The sequence below is a fragment of the Carcharhinus amblyrhynchos genome, chromosome 30, assembly GCF_965287045.1.
Source record: "Carcharhinus amblyrhynchos chromosome 30, sCarAmb.v2.hapA, whole genome shotgun sequence".
NCBI classification, from domain to species: Eukaryota; Metazoa; Chordata; class Chondrichthyes; order Carcharhiniformes; family Carcharhinidae; genus Carcharhinus; species Carcharhinus amblyrhynchos.
This window is the reverse complement of record NC_137353.1, coordinates 20,952,787-20,970,033: the sequence shown is the minus strand read 5'-3', so window position 1 is coordinate 20,970,033 and position 17,247 is coordinate 20,952,787. Positions and strand designations below refer to the sequence as shown.

General features: G+C 41.3%; 1 protein-coding gene across 2 annotated transcripts in view; it reads right to left on the bottom strand.

Annotated features, from left to right (window-relative positions):
* capzb (capping actin protein of muscle Z-line subunit beta) overlaps positions 1-13,187 on the bottom strand; it is a 107,950-nt gene extending 94,763 nt beyond the window's left edge. For both annotated transcript variants that reach the window (XM_080214897.1, XM_080214898.1), the window contains exon 1: positions 13,114-13,187. In XM_080214897.1, the coding sequence (XP_080071023.1) occupies positions 13,114-13,116 (3 nt within the window). In that variant the 5' untranslated portion in view covers positions 13,117-13,187. The remainder of the gene's footprint in view (positions 1-13,113) is intronic.
* Positions 13,188-17,247: the final 4,060 nt, after the last annotated feature.

Below are 17,247 nucleotides of genomic sequence, written 5' to 3'. Positions count from 1 at the left end.
GAGTGAAAACATCCCACAATGCTAGATTCCAGATAGAATACCAGCACCCAGATCAGCCAAAATTCTAACTGCTCAAATATCACATTAATTTCAATTGAAATTTATCATATACATTGCCTGAAATTATTAGACTGTTACCAACTAAATATGAAGAATGGAGCCCACTGAAATACAGAACAGTTAAAAACACGGATGCAGCCATCTATTTTGCAGTAAAGTTTCATTGAGTCCTGTGCCTAGGGACCCGCTATTCGCATCACTGTACCGGGTGGAAAGGAGTAATTTGTTTCCTTGATAATGTTTGAACATGGTACGTACTCTTGTGACTCAGCCAACATTGTCTACCTCATATGCTGCCGGAAAGGATGTCCCGAGGCATGATACATTGGCGAGACCATGCAGACACCACAACAACGGGTGAATGGATGTTGCGCGACAATCACCAGGCAGGAGTATTCCCTTCAGTCAGGGAACACCTCAGCAGTCAAGGACATTCAGTCTCCGATCTTCAGGTAAGCATTCTCCAAGGTGGCCTTCAAGACACATGACAATGCAGAATCACTGAGCAGAAATCGATAGCCAAGTTCCACACGCATGAGGATGGTCTCAACTGGGACTTGGGTTCTGTCACACTACTTATAATCCCCACCATTTGGCCTGGGCTTGCAAAATCCTACTAACTGTCCTGGCTTGAGACAATTCACACCTCTAACCTACAATTATCCCTCTCTGCACTCATTGTGTGTACCTGGAAAGACTTGCATTCCAAATATTATCTTGCAATTGTGTCTTTGCCCATATATGCCATGTTTATGAACCTACATCTCCACTCACCTGATTAAGGAGCAGCACTCCAAAAACTCATGATTCTAAATAAACCTGTTACACTTTAACCTGCTGTTGTGAGACTTCTTACCAAACCCACTTTCAGATTTTGCATTGGTAATCCATACAACGTGGGCATCACTGACTAGGCCAGCATTTATTGCCCAACCCTAACTGCTCTCGAGAAGGTGGTGATGAGCTGTCTTCTCGAAACACTCCATGTGCTGTAGGTAAATCCACAGTGCTGTTAGGGAGGGAGTTCCAGGATTTTGATCCAGTAACAATGAAGGAATGATAATATTTTCCCAAATCTTGATGGTGAATGGCTTAGAGGGGAATTTCCAGACAGCAGTATTCCATTGTATCTACTGACCTTCTAAATGGTTGAGGCTTTAGGAGGTATTGTCTAAGGAGCCTTAGTGAGTTTCCTGTGTGCATCATATAGATGGTACACACTGCTGCCACTGTGCACCAGGGTGGAGAGAGTGACAGTTTATGCAAGAGGTGCTAATCATACAACTTTGTCCTGGTGGTGTCAGACTGCTTCAGTGTTGTTAGAACTGCACTCACCAGGCAGGTGAAGGGTATTCCATTACACTGACACAAAAGCAGACACTGCAACCTGAAACAGAAAATGCTGGAAAAAAAATCACAGGTCTGACAGTATCTGAGTCTGGGTGACCCTTCGTCAGAACTGAAGGCAGTACAAAATAGGGTGATATTTATATTGTTAATGTGAGAGGGGTAGGAATTGATAAAGATGCCAGACAAAAAGACAAAGGGAATGTAAACAGTGGTGAACATGGCTAAGAAGGGTGCTAATAGCGGCCCATTGAGAGATCAGAATGTGTAAATGGCACAGCAAAGCTAAGCAGTGTCAAAAGATAACCTATGACACGTAACTGGTAGCCTTAGTAGAGTGGGGGATGAGGGTGATGGTAAGCAAGATTTTAAAATTCCACCACACTCCTGACTTGTACCTTGTAGATGGTAGATAGCTTACCAAATGTATGAAGCAAACTTTACCAAGAAACCAGTTTGAGCAGAAACTCAAGGTAAACTAAAGTCTCAAAATGTATGCGCAGACTACCAATTGCACCCAAAAACAAATAAAACCATAGAATCCCTACAGTGCAGAAGGAGGGCCATTCAGCCCATTGAGTCTACATCAATTCTCTGAAAGAGCATCCCAACCAGCTTCTTCCCTCCACCCTATCACTGGAAGCCACACATTTTCCATGGCTAATCCACCTAATCTACACATCCTTAGACATTATGGGGCAATTTAGTATGGCCAATCCACCTAACCTGCACATCTTTGAACTGTGGGAGGAAACTGGAGCACCCAGAAGAAACCCACACAGACCTGGGGAGAACGTAAAAACCTCATACAGACAGTCATCCAAGGCTAGAACTGAGCCTGAGTCCCTGGAAATATTCTTATCCTATATATATTTTTTTAGAAGTTTTCAAAACTAAAATTTTAAACCAGCTTATCTTCTTTACTCTTACTCGTTTGAATTGCTGGAGCTGTACACATTATTTGCAACATTATACGGTGTTATGTAGATATTGCATTCTTCAATACATTTCTTAAAATCCATCAAATTTTACAAATGTTTCATGAGTACATGACAGTCACACTGCACACTTCATAAGTATTCAAAAGGAAGCAGTCGCCAGGTAAATGACATAATACATTGCTGGCTCCACTCTGGAAACCACAATATTTTAGTTACCTCCGATTAAACCAAACCTCTGGGATGGGATCAGCACGCATGTCCTGGTGATGTGCAATCCCAAATCAGCATACTACCACTAGCAGAATATTTCCTCTTATCTAGAGCTAAAGCATTTTCTCAAAAAACTACCTAGCAGGCAGATCCTCAATTAGCAATCGCTGCAGCTTCTCCAGTCACAACAAATCAAACCCCAACTAACATGACAGTTGTCTGAAAAGGGGTGCCAACAACCCAGTTATGGATCCAAGAAATGCTGCCACTAAAGACAACCATTTTGTTAACACTCCTCAATTTACAAGGAAATTGCATGTCTGCAGTTGACAACCAAAGCATAGAAGCTCAAGCACTTCCTGTGGAGTTCGCAGATCATTGAAGAAATTGCATATTCACAAGATTTTATCAACCAACTTAAAAATCAGCTGCGTTACCAAGCATGAATTCCAAGAGGAAGTTCAAGACTTACTGCAAATTGAAAAGTCAGTAAGACAAATGTTAAAGCTGCAGAACATTTGTGATAATTATTTTCACAAAAGACTAGGCATCAGTAACCCACAATAAAATGCTGGCTGAAAGACTTTAACATTTGTACTGCAGTGACAAAGAATTAAAAAGAAAAATAAACTGAAGTGCAATTCATAACAAGATCTTTACACAATAAAATGGATAGTTGCTCCTGAGAATTAATTCAAGTTGTCGTGGCTTTAATTTCACAGCTGACATGAGAAATATCCATAAAAAAAATATGCTGGAACATACAGGTCAGTCAGCATCCATTCAAATAATATACAAGTTTATAATTCGATTGCATTTGTGTCCTGAAAATTGACTTATCTAAAACGTGAACTCCCCTGGTCTCACTCACTGACTTGCTGTATGTTTCCAGCGTTTTCTGTTTGATACATGATGAATTGTTAGGACTAAAGGGCAAGTCCAAAATTAACCATACAAGGCTTACAGGAAATTTTCCAGAAAATGTAAAGATGATCATGGCACACCCAATATTAAAAGCCAAGTCTTCTTTTTCCCCAGAGTTTCATTTTGTGTGTGTTGAGTACATTCATTAGGAATAATTACATTTCTGACTAGAAATACCTTTACAACCTCCACATAATTGTGGAGCAAAACAACTCAGGAATATATATACTGTGCATTTTGTACAGCACTTATTCAATGTTATTTATGCATTCATTCCCTACCACAGGTCCGACCAATAAATATAGACTACATAGTTTGACTAGAGTCTCAATGGAAAACACAAAATAGATATCAGCTGCACCAAAAAAACTGCCATAATTTAAAATCAAAATCTAGCTTGATTAGCATATTTCCTCAGGTAAAAGATCCTGAGGGGTCTTGACAGGGTGGATGTGGAGAGGATGTTGCCTCTTGTGGGAAAATCTAGTACTGGAAGCTACTGTTTAAAAATTAGGGGTTGCCCATTTAGGACAGAGATGAGTTTTTTTTCTCTTTCAGGGGGTTTTGAATCTTTGGCATGCTCTTCATCAACAGGTGGTCGAAGCAGAGTCTTTGAATATTTGAAGGCAGAGGTAGATAGATTCTTGATAAGCAAGGGGATGAAAGTTACCGGGAGGGGGTTGGTGGGTCACAGATTGGAATATGAAGTTGAGATTACAATCAGATCAGCCATCCCATTAAATGACAGAGAAGACTCAAAGCTAAGTGGCCTACTCCTGTTCCTAATTAGTGTTTAAAATTTCCAGAACTTACTAAACCAAGAACCTTTCAAGATAACCATCGATTTGCTTTCCACCTCCCTTAAAGTTCGTGGCTACAATATGATCCACTTCCTCACCATGTTAAGTCTCAATTTTGACCATTCACCATTGCTTGTCTTTCTGCTTCCCTCTTCACTGCAAATATGCAGATACCTAACTAAACTTACTGGAATCACTTACACATATGAAGATTCAATAGCACTAACCTTACACTTTTCACTAGCAAAATCAAATTGGGAAAAGAAAGTGAAACAAGCAAAAGATTAACATGGAGAACAAGAAATTGACAGCATGTGCAAAGCGATTTTTTTCAATTTCATTTCACAAGCAATCTCCTGATCAACGAACACAAAATTCAAACCAATTGCTTTTCATAAGCTTAACTATTCACAACAGAAATAAGGAAATGTATTCACATAGTATCTTTCAGTCCCTCAGTGTCCCAAAGGACTTTACATTAAATTAATTGCTTTTAAACTAAACATCTCCAAACATGTGTAGGTTATTGGCCATGCTAAATTGTCCCTTAATGTCAGAGGGACTAGCAGGATAAATATGTGGAGTTAAGGGAATAGGGCCTGGGTGGGACTGTTGTCGGTGCAGGCTCAATGAGCCAAATGGTCTCCTACTGCACTGTCGGGATTCTATGATTCTATTAAAGCACTGATGTAATAAATTGGAAATGCACCAGTCAATTTGTACATCAAGTCCCACAAAACAGCAATTGAGTAAATCAATTCATCTATTTTAATTATGTAGATTGAGGGATAAATACTAGTCAGAACACCAGGGCCAAATAGCACAGTGATGATCCTTTATGTCCACTTGAAAGAACTTCAGTTTTTAATCTCAACTGAACGATACCACCTCAGAGTGCAGCATTCCTTCACTACTGTCTGGAACGTCAGGCGTGACATTTCAGGAGAGCAGTATGCTCAAGCTTCACAAAAAAATCTTGCACAGCAACTTCCTCAAAACAGCAAAATGCTTGCAACATTTCTGGTTATACCATTTTAGTTGCAAGACACGTTCCAGAAGTTTTTAAACTGGAATTGTCACAATGCAAATTGAAACATGAGGTACTGCCAATTGTTTTCAACATCAGTTTGGGATCTTGTATTCCAGCAAAAAAATACATAGGCCAGGAACTTTCAATACAACCATTAACTGATTGATTAATGCAACTACAGAGTGTTGCCAGTTCCTACAAGGTAGCTTTTTTACCACATATTGTTTGCAGCCCACAGGCTCCAAAAGGTGGCCTGAAGGCTGAACTGCGTGGACCTCAAAGAGATGCCGAAACTGGTTAAAATATATACTGAACGATGTACATAAGAATCTACAATACGGCAAAAAGAAAATTCCTTGCAATATTCAGCACACAATACCAAATCTTTGCTGATGAACCTCTGATTAATTCAATTCATGGCAATAACACAAATTTGTAGCCAGTAAAGAGGGTTTACACTTCATGCAAGGTAGTTTCCTGACAGTTAAAAGCCTTTGAAAAATATTTTCCCTATGTTAAATGTGGTTATGCTAGGACAACTAAAAACTGGAGACTGCACACTATTAGAGAAAAAGGAAATAAACCAAATCTTGAGCTTTCTCCTGAGGTTTCATGGCAGCATACAATACGTTCTGTCTGCCTCAGTTGTTTTGTGTTCCCACAGTATTTTTAATTAAGTTACTAAATACACTATCCTGTCTGAATCATTAAATCTCCTAGGTTTTCAGAGCGTAATTAATGTGTAATAAGTCCAAAGGAAAATTAAAATAATACCTACACGCCAATGTAGTATATAGCATTGGATAGAAGGAAGGAAAGCGGGATGCAAACAGTTATCACTTAATATGTTCTACTTACAGTGCCAGAGCAAGAGCTTGCTCCTAGCATTACATCCACATAAGCAGATTCACCAAGAGGAGGCCAATTATATCAGCCTCATGCCAACAGATCTGAACAGCTGGTTACACACAACTTTATACGTGGTCTCAACCGTATTGCTACTGCTATGGTATTAAATAGCAATATCAGTCAAACAGCATGTGTGCAGAAGTTAGCTTAACACTCTTGCACCCATTTCCTCCTACAAAAAAAGTCAAACTTACTGGATATTTCAAAGTGCTTTGTAACCAACAAGGTACTTTCTCAAGCACAGATACTAGGAAATGCAGCAGCCAGTTTATGCACAGACACTTGTAGAAACAGCAATATGATATGACCAAATAATTTACTTCTGCGATGTTATTCAGGGATAAATATTGGCTAAAAGACAGCAAGTTTTCAAAATAGTGCCAATGGGATCTTTTACTTTCACTCAAGCAGGCAGATGGGGCCTTGGTTTAATGTCCCCTCCAAAAGATGGCATCCTTGACAATGCAGCACTGCATCAGTATTGCACTAGAATGTCAGCCTGGATTTTTGTTCTCAAGCCCTGGACACACTAGGAACAGAAGAATTGCTAGGCGAAGTATACCAAGGTCCATCTAGTTTGCCCTTAACCAATCTGGTGGTCAAATTATACAACAATAATGGAGTTACTAACTAATCATGGGAATCATTTTCTATCAAATGGTCTTCAATAGACCTGATACGAGGTGAGGAAACTTAATGGTGTAAAGCTTTTGGGGTTGGCCACGGTAAATTGCATGTGTGTGCATGCATGTGCACGTGCGTGTGCCCTGTGACGGACTGGAGTCCTGTCCTCGGTATACCTCGCTCAAGGCCAGTGTTTGTTGGGATAGGCTCCAACTGCCACGGCCCTGAATTTGAGTAAACAGTTAAGTCAAAGTAAAGTGTAAAGCTTTGGAAACCATTGGTCCAAATCTGTTCCTTTTAAGCATGCTAGAACTCAATGACTATTAACCTTTTATGCATAAAGTAATCTCAGTGGAACAACACAGTAAGAAAAGTGGCACTATTCATGGTGCTCTCAGTTCTCCAATTCATTCTTTGGACCAGATCTGGCTGCTCCAAACATAAATTCAGAAAATCACTTGTTTTAACACCAAATATTCAGGCCTGCTGTCTGAAGCAACATGCTGTTTAATGACCAAGCTAAAAGGTGAAGTATAATGGAAAAATTATGATCTGGAAAAGAAAACGATATTCCGTAACTGAGATAAGGGATTGAGAATCCGAATGCATTAGTCAGGTCTTGAACAAATATTAAACAACAATCCAAACACTCTTGGAGCATAGTGTTAAATAGGCTGACTCACCCTCAAACTATCCTAGGACATTCTCATAACATCAAAACACAACCTCCATGTAAATTAAGAGTTGGTAAATTTCTTGAATCTAATCAAAGCTGTCTGCTTTATCACAATTACACAGATAAAAGTGCTTTGAGCATAATAGAACTGCCATTATCTGGGGTGGATAATAAAATCAAAGAGCAGTATAGCATGAAAGAAAATAAACATTTTTCTTGGTCTGGGACGTTAAATAGATATTAAAAGCATTAATAGGCCCTTTGTGCCAGTTCTGTCATTCATTTTGATCATGGTTGATCATTGAATTCAATATCCTGACCCTCCCCCATTCCTCCCATATGCCTTGATCCCTTTAACCCCAAGAGCTATATCCAATTTCTTGAAATCAGACAACATTTTGGCTTCAACTGCATTCTGTGGTAGTGAATTCCACACATTCATCACCCTCTGGCGAATTTATTTCCTCACCTCAGTTCTAAAAGGTTTACCCTGTTATCCGCAAACAATGACCCCTAGTTCTGGACTCCCCCACCATTGGGAACACTCTTTTTGAATCTACCATTTCTAGCCCTGTTAGAATTTTTTAAGTTTCTATGTGATCACAACTCACTCTTCTAAACTCCAGTGGATATAATCTTAAACGACTTAGTCTCTCCCCAACAGACCTGTCAACCCAGGAATCAGCCCGGTAAACCTTTGTTGTACTCCCTCTATAGCAAGGACATCCTTCCTCCAATAAGGACACCAAAACTGCACACAATAATCCAGGTGTGGCCTTACCAATGCCCTATACAATTGCAGCAAAACATCCTTATCCCTATATTCAAATCCTCTTGCTATGAAGGCCAACATATCATTTGCCGCCTTTACTGCCTGCTGTCTGTGCACTTACTTTCAGCGGCTGATGGACAAGGACTCCAAGGTCTCATTGAGTACCCATCTTTCTCAATTGACACCCATTCAAGTAGTAATCTGTCTCCCTATTATTGCTACCAAAGTGAATAACTGCACATTTATCCACATTATACTGCATCTGCCATGCCCACGTCCACATACACAGCCTAGCTAAAGCACGCTGAAGCATCTCTGTACACTCCTCACAGCTCACTGTCCCACCCAACTATGCATCATCTGCAAATTTGGAGATAATGCATTCACTTCCCTCTTCCAAATCATTAATATATAATGTGAATAGTTAAGTGAGATAGTTTACATTATCAAACTAGTAGTGAGTCAACCTGCACAAAAAGTTCAATGTCTTTTCAATAAAGTTACCGGCACATCAGAAATCAATTTCTGTCATTGACAAAAGGTCAAGCAACAGGAACTCTGAGGCTCAGAAACAGCCACCAACTCCATATTAATCTTCCCCTTCCTCCCTCTTTCAAACTTTAAGTGACATACATTTCAGAAGAGTTAAACAAGTAGTAAAGAAAATTAGTCTACTCCTTCTCCCGACAGCCCATCAAATCATAGAATCCCTACAGTGCCAAAGGAGCCCACTTATACCATCAAATCTGTCTGACACTCCAAAGGAGCATTTTATCATCTTAACCAGGCCTACACCTGCTCCCATCTTATCCCCTCACATTTACTATGGCTAATCCACCTAACCTACACACCTTTGGAGGGTAGAACTAATAATGAATCAAGTGACAAAACAAAAGAATATAAAATTAATACATCTATTTTCCAGTACACTCTACAATCCTAGAGATACCCACCACTTGAGATAATTTCAAGCTTACACCATATACTGCTTCTCCAGGTCTATTCTGGCACAGAAAGGTAGGTAGCTGCAGCAAAAACTGCCAATCCCCCCCTTCAGCACCACCCACCCCCGAAAAACAACATCCAACCTGGACACGTGGATATGCCAGCATTGGACTGGGATGGGCACAATCACAACACCAGGTTAAAGTCCAACAGGTTTATTCATGTGAATAGCCATTAATGGCTAGGTCCAGGAGCAAATCCACAAAAAGTTTCTCTGACAATCCCATCACCCGCCACACTTGGTGCTCAAATACCTTAATTGAGGGACTGATGTGAAGCCAGAGGCTGTAGAGAAGCATGTTCATGGTGGAAGGACAGCTGCAACCTCACACACAACAAAAAAAATGTGGAACAGTCTCATGTCCAAGTCGCAAATATTATGCGCCACACAAAAAATGAGTATGCTAGAGGGAAATTCAAGGGCAGGCAGACCATATACACTTAAAAAGGGTATGCATCCTAGACTTTTCAAAAAGGTATAGAAACAAACAGGGTCAGTGACACTACTTATGCCTGAGTCAGAAGACTGTAGGTCCAAGTCCCTTCCCATGGATTTGACAACATAATTTAGGTTCCAACGCAATACTGACACAGACTTTTAACTGTATGTTAAACAGAGCTCATTTCTGCTCTCTGGAGCAGATGGATAAGATCCCATGCAACATTTTCAACAAGCAGGGAGTTCACTTGATGTCAAGACTAAATCACAAAAAAACAATTATCTCACTGCTATTCGTGGGACCTTTGTGCGCATACTCGCTGCCATATTTACTACACTGTAACAATTCCTGCTATGCAAAACTTTTTCATCGACTCTAAAGCACTTTGGGATATCCCATGGTCACGCAAGATACTCTTAAATTCGAATTCCTTTATTCAGTCTGTTCTTCCCTCACCCTCCAAGTTACTGATCTTTCTGAATGAGAGATGAGGCATCCCAGGTTCTGCACAGTAAGGGCTTGGGCAACTGTGAATAATTCTTAGGCCACACACACACCTGATGAAGGGGTTCAAGGGAGTATTTTAAAAGACCAAAATGAAAACTGCTCATCCATATATAGCATTTGATAGAGGAACATTAAGAACAATCAGGTGATGAAAAAGCATCATGAAGTATCTCAAAAATGCTTCAAGATTAATAAGTTAAAAGGATCCATTAGAAGAGGTGTTGTCGCAAGGCTTACTTACAATAGAGGAAACACTACAAGCTTCAATGTTGTGAGTCATCATGTGAAACTGTTCCCGCCATGAAATGAGATTTACAACCAACAATACTTCAAACAAGCGTCATAATCTGCAAAACTCTTCCAACATAGACCAAGTTTGAAGAAAACAAAATCTATATTCTCACTATACTGACTTTGGAATTCAACTGCAAAAGGCATTAAAAGATTCAAAAACCCATCATGTTTTTCTGAAGTCCTGTTAGTAACAAAATATTAAGAGCATGACAAGAAGAGTCTTTCAGTCTGTGTAAAAGGTGTTAAGAATAAGGGATTATTTGAATTCAAAGCTTTCAGCATTCCTTTCAATTCAAACTAGCAAGAAATGAGAACAACGGCATGACAAATATCAAGGCAGAAGTGGAATGTCGGTCTATTGTAAATAACCTTACATGCATTCCAGTCATGTAAAGACAAAAATACTGCCAACAGTTTAGATTGAGCTATGACCTGGATAATACCCCCACCATCCTCTTCCTGACTAAAAGACTCATCAGCAGTTACAAACCTGTTGCCGCAAGCATTTGATCAACAAAGGGATCTTTTTCAGACTAGGAACTGCAGACACGAAATGACATCTTGGAAAATTTAATTGGTGAAAAGTGAACAAAAGTGTGAATTTCCCCAATGCAAGCCATTCAAAGATTTCAGAAAAAAGATCCTGCAGAAACAATCTTCAACATTACAAGATATGTATAGGTTAATCACCAGCAAATCATGAACCCAATCTGTCATCCAGATAACTTCCTCATTTTACAGTCAAGCATCTCTGATGTGCCAATGATAGAAATGAAAGAACATAGAACATAACAGCGAAGTACAGGCCCTTTGGCCCTCGATGTTGCGCCGACCTGTGAAACCAATCTAAAGCCCATCTAACCTACATTATTCCAGTATCATCCATGTGTTTATCCAACGACCATTTAAATGCTCTTAATGTTGGTGAGTCCACTACTGTTGCAGGGAGGGCAGTCCACACCCTTACTACTCTCTGAGTAAAGAGCCTACCTCTGACATCTATCCTATATCTATCACCCCTCAATTTAAAGCTGTCCCCTCACAGTGACCATCATCATCCAAGGAAAAAGGCTCTCACTATCCACCCAATCTAATCCTCTGATCATCTTGTATGCCTCTATTAAGTCATCTTTTAACCTTCTTCTCTCTAATGAAAACAGCCTCAAATTCCTCAGCCTTTCCTCACAAGACCTTCCCACCATACCAGGCAACATCCTGGTAAATCTCCTCTAAAGGAGGGGGAATGGAGGCCAAAATACTTAATAATACGTACAAGGAGGCAAATTATAAACATTCACGTGTCCAGAGGATGTACACATCCAACTCTCTGATGAAACATCCTGCAGACAAGGATTTTTTTTATTCATTTGTGGAACATGGACTTCACTGGCTGGCCAGCATTTATTGCCCATCCCTAGTTGCCATTGACTCTCAACGGCCCTCCAATCACATTGCTGTGGCTATGGAGTCACATGAAAGGGCAGCAATTTCCTTCCCTAAAGGACACTAGTCAACCAGATGGGTTTTTCCGATAATCGACAACAGATTCACGGTCATCAGTAGATTCTTAATTCCAGATATATTTTATTGAATTCAAATGCCATCATCTGCTATGGTGGGATTCAAACCCAAGTCCCCAGGACATTAGCTGATTTTCTGGATTAATGGTCTAGTGATAACACCACTAGGCCATCACCTCCCCAAAACGTGGATGGTTTGAGTATGTTGATATCATTCATTGAATAAGGACAAAGATCAGAATCCACTGGATCATAAACTCCAGAAACATAGTACCTGAGCAAGATGCAATACAATCTGACTGTCCACAAGTTGCAAACTAATGAATTAGATAATCATCTAATTATACTGGTGAGGACTGAGCAGTTAAAGAGAAAGCTGCCTGAACCCCATCTAGTAGCCCTGGAAGGAGACTGAGCAGCTTCGTCCCGTGTTGAGCCACATTTTCTTGAAGATGCACAATGGGAAACTTGGAGAGATCACAATAACCTGACAGGAATTAGACAGGAACCCAACTGCCCTTTTCGCAAGTTCGCTTTCAGCGGTTGGGACGTTCATAACACCACAGAACATAGGGTGCGACAAAATAGCTGAAGGGGCCCCCTGAAGGAGGCTGGGCTGCTGGCAGAGAGCGGGCTTGTTGACACTCCCAGAGAAGAGAAGACTGCAGGCAAGGCCCCCAGTCAGACATGGTGTGAATGAGGAACAGCATTGGGGCAGGAAGTTTACCTCCACTGGTACAGGGAGGCGCAATGTGGGGGTGGGGTGGGAGAGGAGGGCTGACGGGGTGGCAGCGGGGGGAAGGAGGTTGACCACAGTCTCGAAAAGGGTGGCCGGGCTCGGGGAAGGAAGGTGAAGCAGAGACCGGGGAAGGCAGGAGCGCAGCAGAATGGAGGTCGGGCCGGCTCTCCGCCCCGATTTCCGCTCCTCTCTCACAAATAAAGGAGGCGGTTTCTAACACGGACATCCCCGCCCCCGAGGTTGAGGGGGCACAACCGGACAAGCTGCCCCCGGTGCCTCTCTCTCTCGCTCTCTCACCCCCGGCCCCGTACTCACCATGGCGGCGGTGACGGTTGGCGGCGGCGCTCTCGCGGACGGCTCCTTCCTCGGGCCCGAGTGATCATCCGGGTCACGCAGCCAACCCCGCGCTCAGCCAATCGGCGGCCGAGCCTCCAGCTTGCCCAAGTATGGGCCTCACAATGCGGAAGTGGCAGCTCAGCAGAAAGCCACACAGCATCTTACACCAATATACCCTAAACCCCATATACCGACCCAGGACGTACGCCAATATACTCTAAAACCCCATATACCTACCCAGCATGTACACCAATATACCCTAAAACCCCATATACCCACACAGCATATACACTAAATTTCCCCTAAAACCCCATGTACCCACCGAGCATATACACCAATATACCCTAAACCCCCATATACCCAACCAACATATACATTAATATACCCTAAAACCCCATATACCCACCCAGCATATACACCAATATACTCTAAACCCCATATACCCACCAAGCATAGACACTAATATGCCCTAAAACCATATATACCCACCCAGCATATACACCAATATATCCTAAAACCCCATATACCCACCCAGTATATGCACCAATATACCCTAAAACCTCATATACCCTCCCAGCATGTACAGCAAATTACCCTAAAACCCCATATACGCACCCAGCATATACACCAAATTACCCTAAGACTCCATATATCCACCCAGCATATAAACCAATAAAACCTAAAACCCCATAAACCCACCCAGCATGTACACCAACATACCCTAAAACCCCTTATACCCTCCCAGCATATGAACCAATATGCCCTAAAACCACATAAAGCTTCCCAGCATATATAAATATATAGCAATATACTCTAAAACCTCATAAACCTATCCAGCATATACACCAATATACCCTAAAACACCATATACCCACCCAGCATTTACACCAATATATCCTATAATCCCATATGCCTACCCAGCATATACACCAATATACCCTAAAACCCCGATACCCACCCAGTAAATATACCAATGTATCCTAAAACCCCATTTTCCATGCAGCATGTACACCAACATACCTAAAACTCCATATACCCACCCAACATATACACAAATATACCCTAAAAGCCCATATACCCACCCAGCATTTACACAACTATACCCTAAAACCACATATACCCAACCAGCATATACACCAATATACCCTGAAACCCCATTTACCCACCCAAAATATACACCAATATACCCTAAAACTCCATATACCCATGCAGCATATATGCCAATATACCCTGAAACTACATATAACCAACCAGCATTTTCATCAATATTCACTGAAACCCCAAATACCCAGACAGCATGTACACCTATACACCCTAAAAACCCATATACCCACCCAGCATATATACCAGTATATCCTAAACCCCAAATACCCACACAGCATATGCACCAATATACCTTAAAACCCCATATACCCAATCAGCATATGCACCAATATCCCCTAAAACCCCATATACCCACCCATCTTATACACCAAATTACCATAAAACTCCATATACTCACCCAGCCTATACACCAATATATCCCCATACACACTATAACCCCATGTACCTGCCAGTATATATAGCAACAAATCAAAAAAACCATATACCAACCTAGTATATACACAACTATACCCACCCAGCATATACATCAATATACCCTAAATCCCATATACCCACCCAGCTTATACATTAATATACCCCCGTACACAGTATAACGCCATACACCCACTCAGCATATACACAAATGTGCCCTAAAACCCCATATACCCACCCAACATATACACCAATATAACCCATATACACGATAACTCCATATATCCACCCATCATATACATCAATATACCCCCATATACCTTAAAATCCAATTTATCCACTCAGCATATGCACCAATATACCCTAAATCCCCATATACCCACCCAGCAGCACTGCAATGATATACACCAAATTACCCCCACATACACTATAACCCATATACCTATGCAGCAGCACTGTAAGCATAAACCTGATATTACCATAAACGCCATATACCCACACAGCAGCAGTGTGAATATTCACCACATATACTGTAAACCCCACATACCTGCCCAGCAGCACTGTAAATATACATCTCATATACCCTAAAGCCCCATATACCAACCCAGTAGCACTGTAAATATAAACCAATATACCTCATATAAACTATAACCCCATATATCCACCATGTACCCACCCAGCATATAGACTAATATACCACCCATATACCCTATAACCCCATATACCCATCCAGCAGCACTGTAGATATACAATATGCCCTCATATATGCTATAACTCTATCTCTACCCACCCAGCAACACTTTAAATGTACAAAAACCCACATACTCACCCTGCTGCACTGTAAGTATAAACCATGAATACCCTAAAACCCCATATATCTACCGAACAGCACTTGAAATACACACCATAAATACCCCCATATAACTATAACCCCATATACCATCCAGCAGCACTGTAAATATACACCACACATAACCTAAAAACCCATATACCCATCCAGCAGCACTATTAATATACACCCCATCTATTCCCATGTACCCACCCAGCAGCACTGTAAATGTACTGCTGCCTTGCAGTGCCAGGGACCCAAGTTTAATTCCGGTCTCAGGTCACTGTCTGTGTGGAGTTTCCTCCAGGTGCTCCGGTTTCTTCCCACAGTCCAAAGATGTGCGGATTAGATTGATTGGCCATGCTAAATTGATCCTAGTGTCAGGGGGATTAGCAGGGTAAATATGTGAGGTGATGGGAAAGGGCCTGGGTGGGATTATGGTCTGTGCAGGCTTGATGGGCTGAATGGCCTCTTTCTGCACTGTAGAAATTCTATGATATACAATAAAATACTATATACCCACACAGCAGCACTGCAAATATACACCTCATATACACCCATTTATCCTGAGACCCCATATACACACCCCTCAGCACTGTAAACATACACTCAATATACTCCCATGTACACTGTAACCCCATATACCCAGGCAGCAGTGAAAATAAATAGCATATATATATATAATCCTGATACACCACCCAGTAACACTGTAAATACGTGGTGGCATAATTAGCACTGCTGCCTCACAGTGCCAGGGACCTGGGTTCAATATCCATCCTTGGGTCACTGTCTGTGTGGAGTTTGCATGTTCTCCCCGTGTCTGCATGTGTTTCCTCCGAGTGCTCCGATTTCCTCCCACACTCCAAAGATGTGCAGGTTAGGTTGATTGGCCGTGCTAACTTGCCTCTTAATGTCAGGGGGATTAAGAGGGTAAATAGGTAGGGTAACAGGGATAAGATCTGGATGGGATTGTTGGTGCAGGCTCAATGGGCCAAATGGCCTTCTTCTGCACTGTAGATTCTATAATTCCAAAAACCCAATATACCCCATATATTCTAAAGCCCCATATAACTACCCAGCAGCACTAAATATGCACCCCATATACACTGTGACACCATGTACCCACATTGCAGCACTGTAAATATACACCCTATAATACCATGTATCCACCTTGCAGTGCTGTATATATAACACTATAACCCCATACACCCACCCTACTACATAGTAAATATAATCCTATAAGCCCATATACCCTAAAACCCCATATACCCACCCAGCAGCACTGTAAATATACACCCCATGTATCCAACCAGCAGCACTGTAAATATACACCCTATATACCCAATCAGCAGCTCTGTAAATATACATCCTATAACCCCATATACCCACCCACCAGCAGTATAAATCCCCCGTACACACTGCCTGCTGTAATGAAAATATCCTCCAATGTTCCCTATACTCACATATCCATTACTCTGTAAATATCCTCCCTATTTTCCCCAAGGCTGTCTGCAGCCTTGTCAATAACCTCTCTCTTCCATATTCATACTTTTGACTGCATTCTATATCTTGTTTTATGACACATGCATTTCTTTTTACAATGTTTTCAAGTTCCACGTTTCATCATATACGCTGCTGTACTGTATACATTCAACACCTTTATCATTGGTACAAAGACTTCATTTATGTAAGTTATTCCCTCTCCCCTGTTCTTGAGTCTGTTGACACACCCAAATTGATGTTTTCCCTCCAATAGTTATTTATAGAGT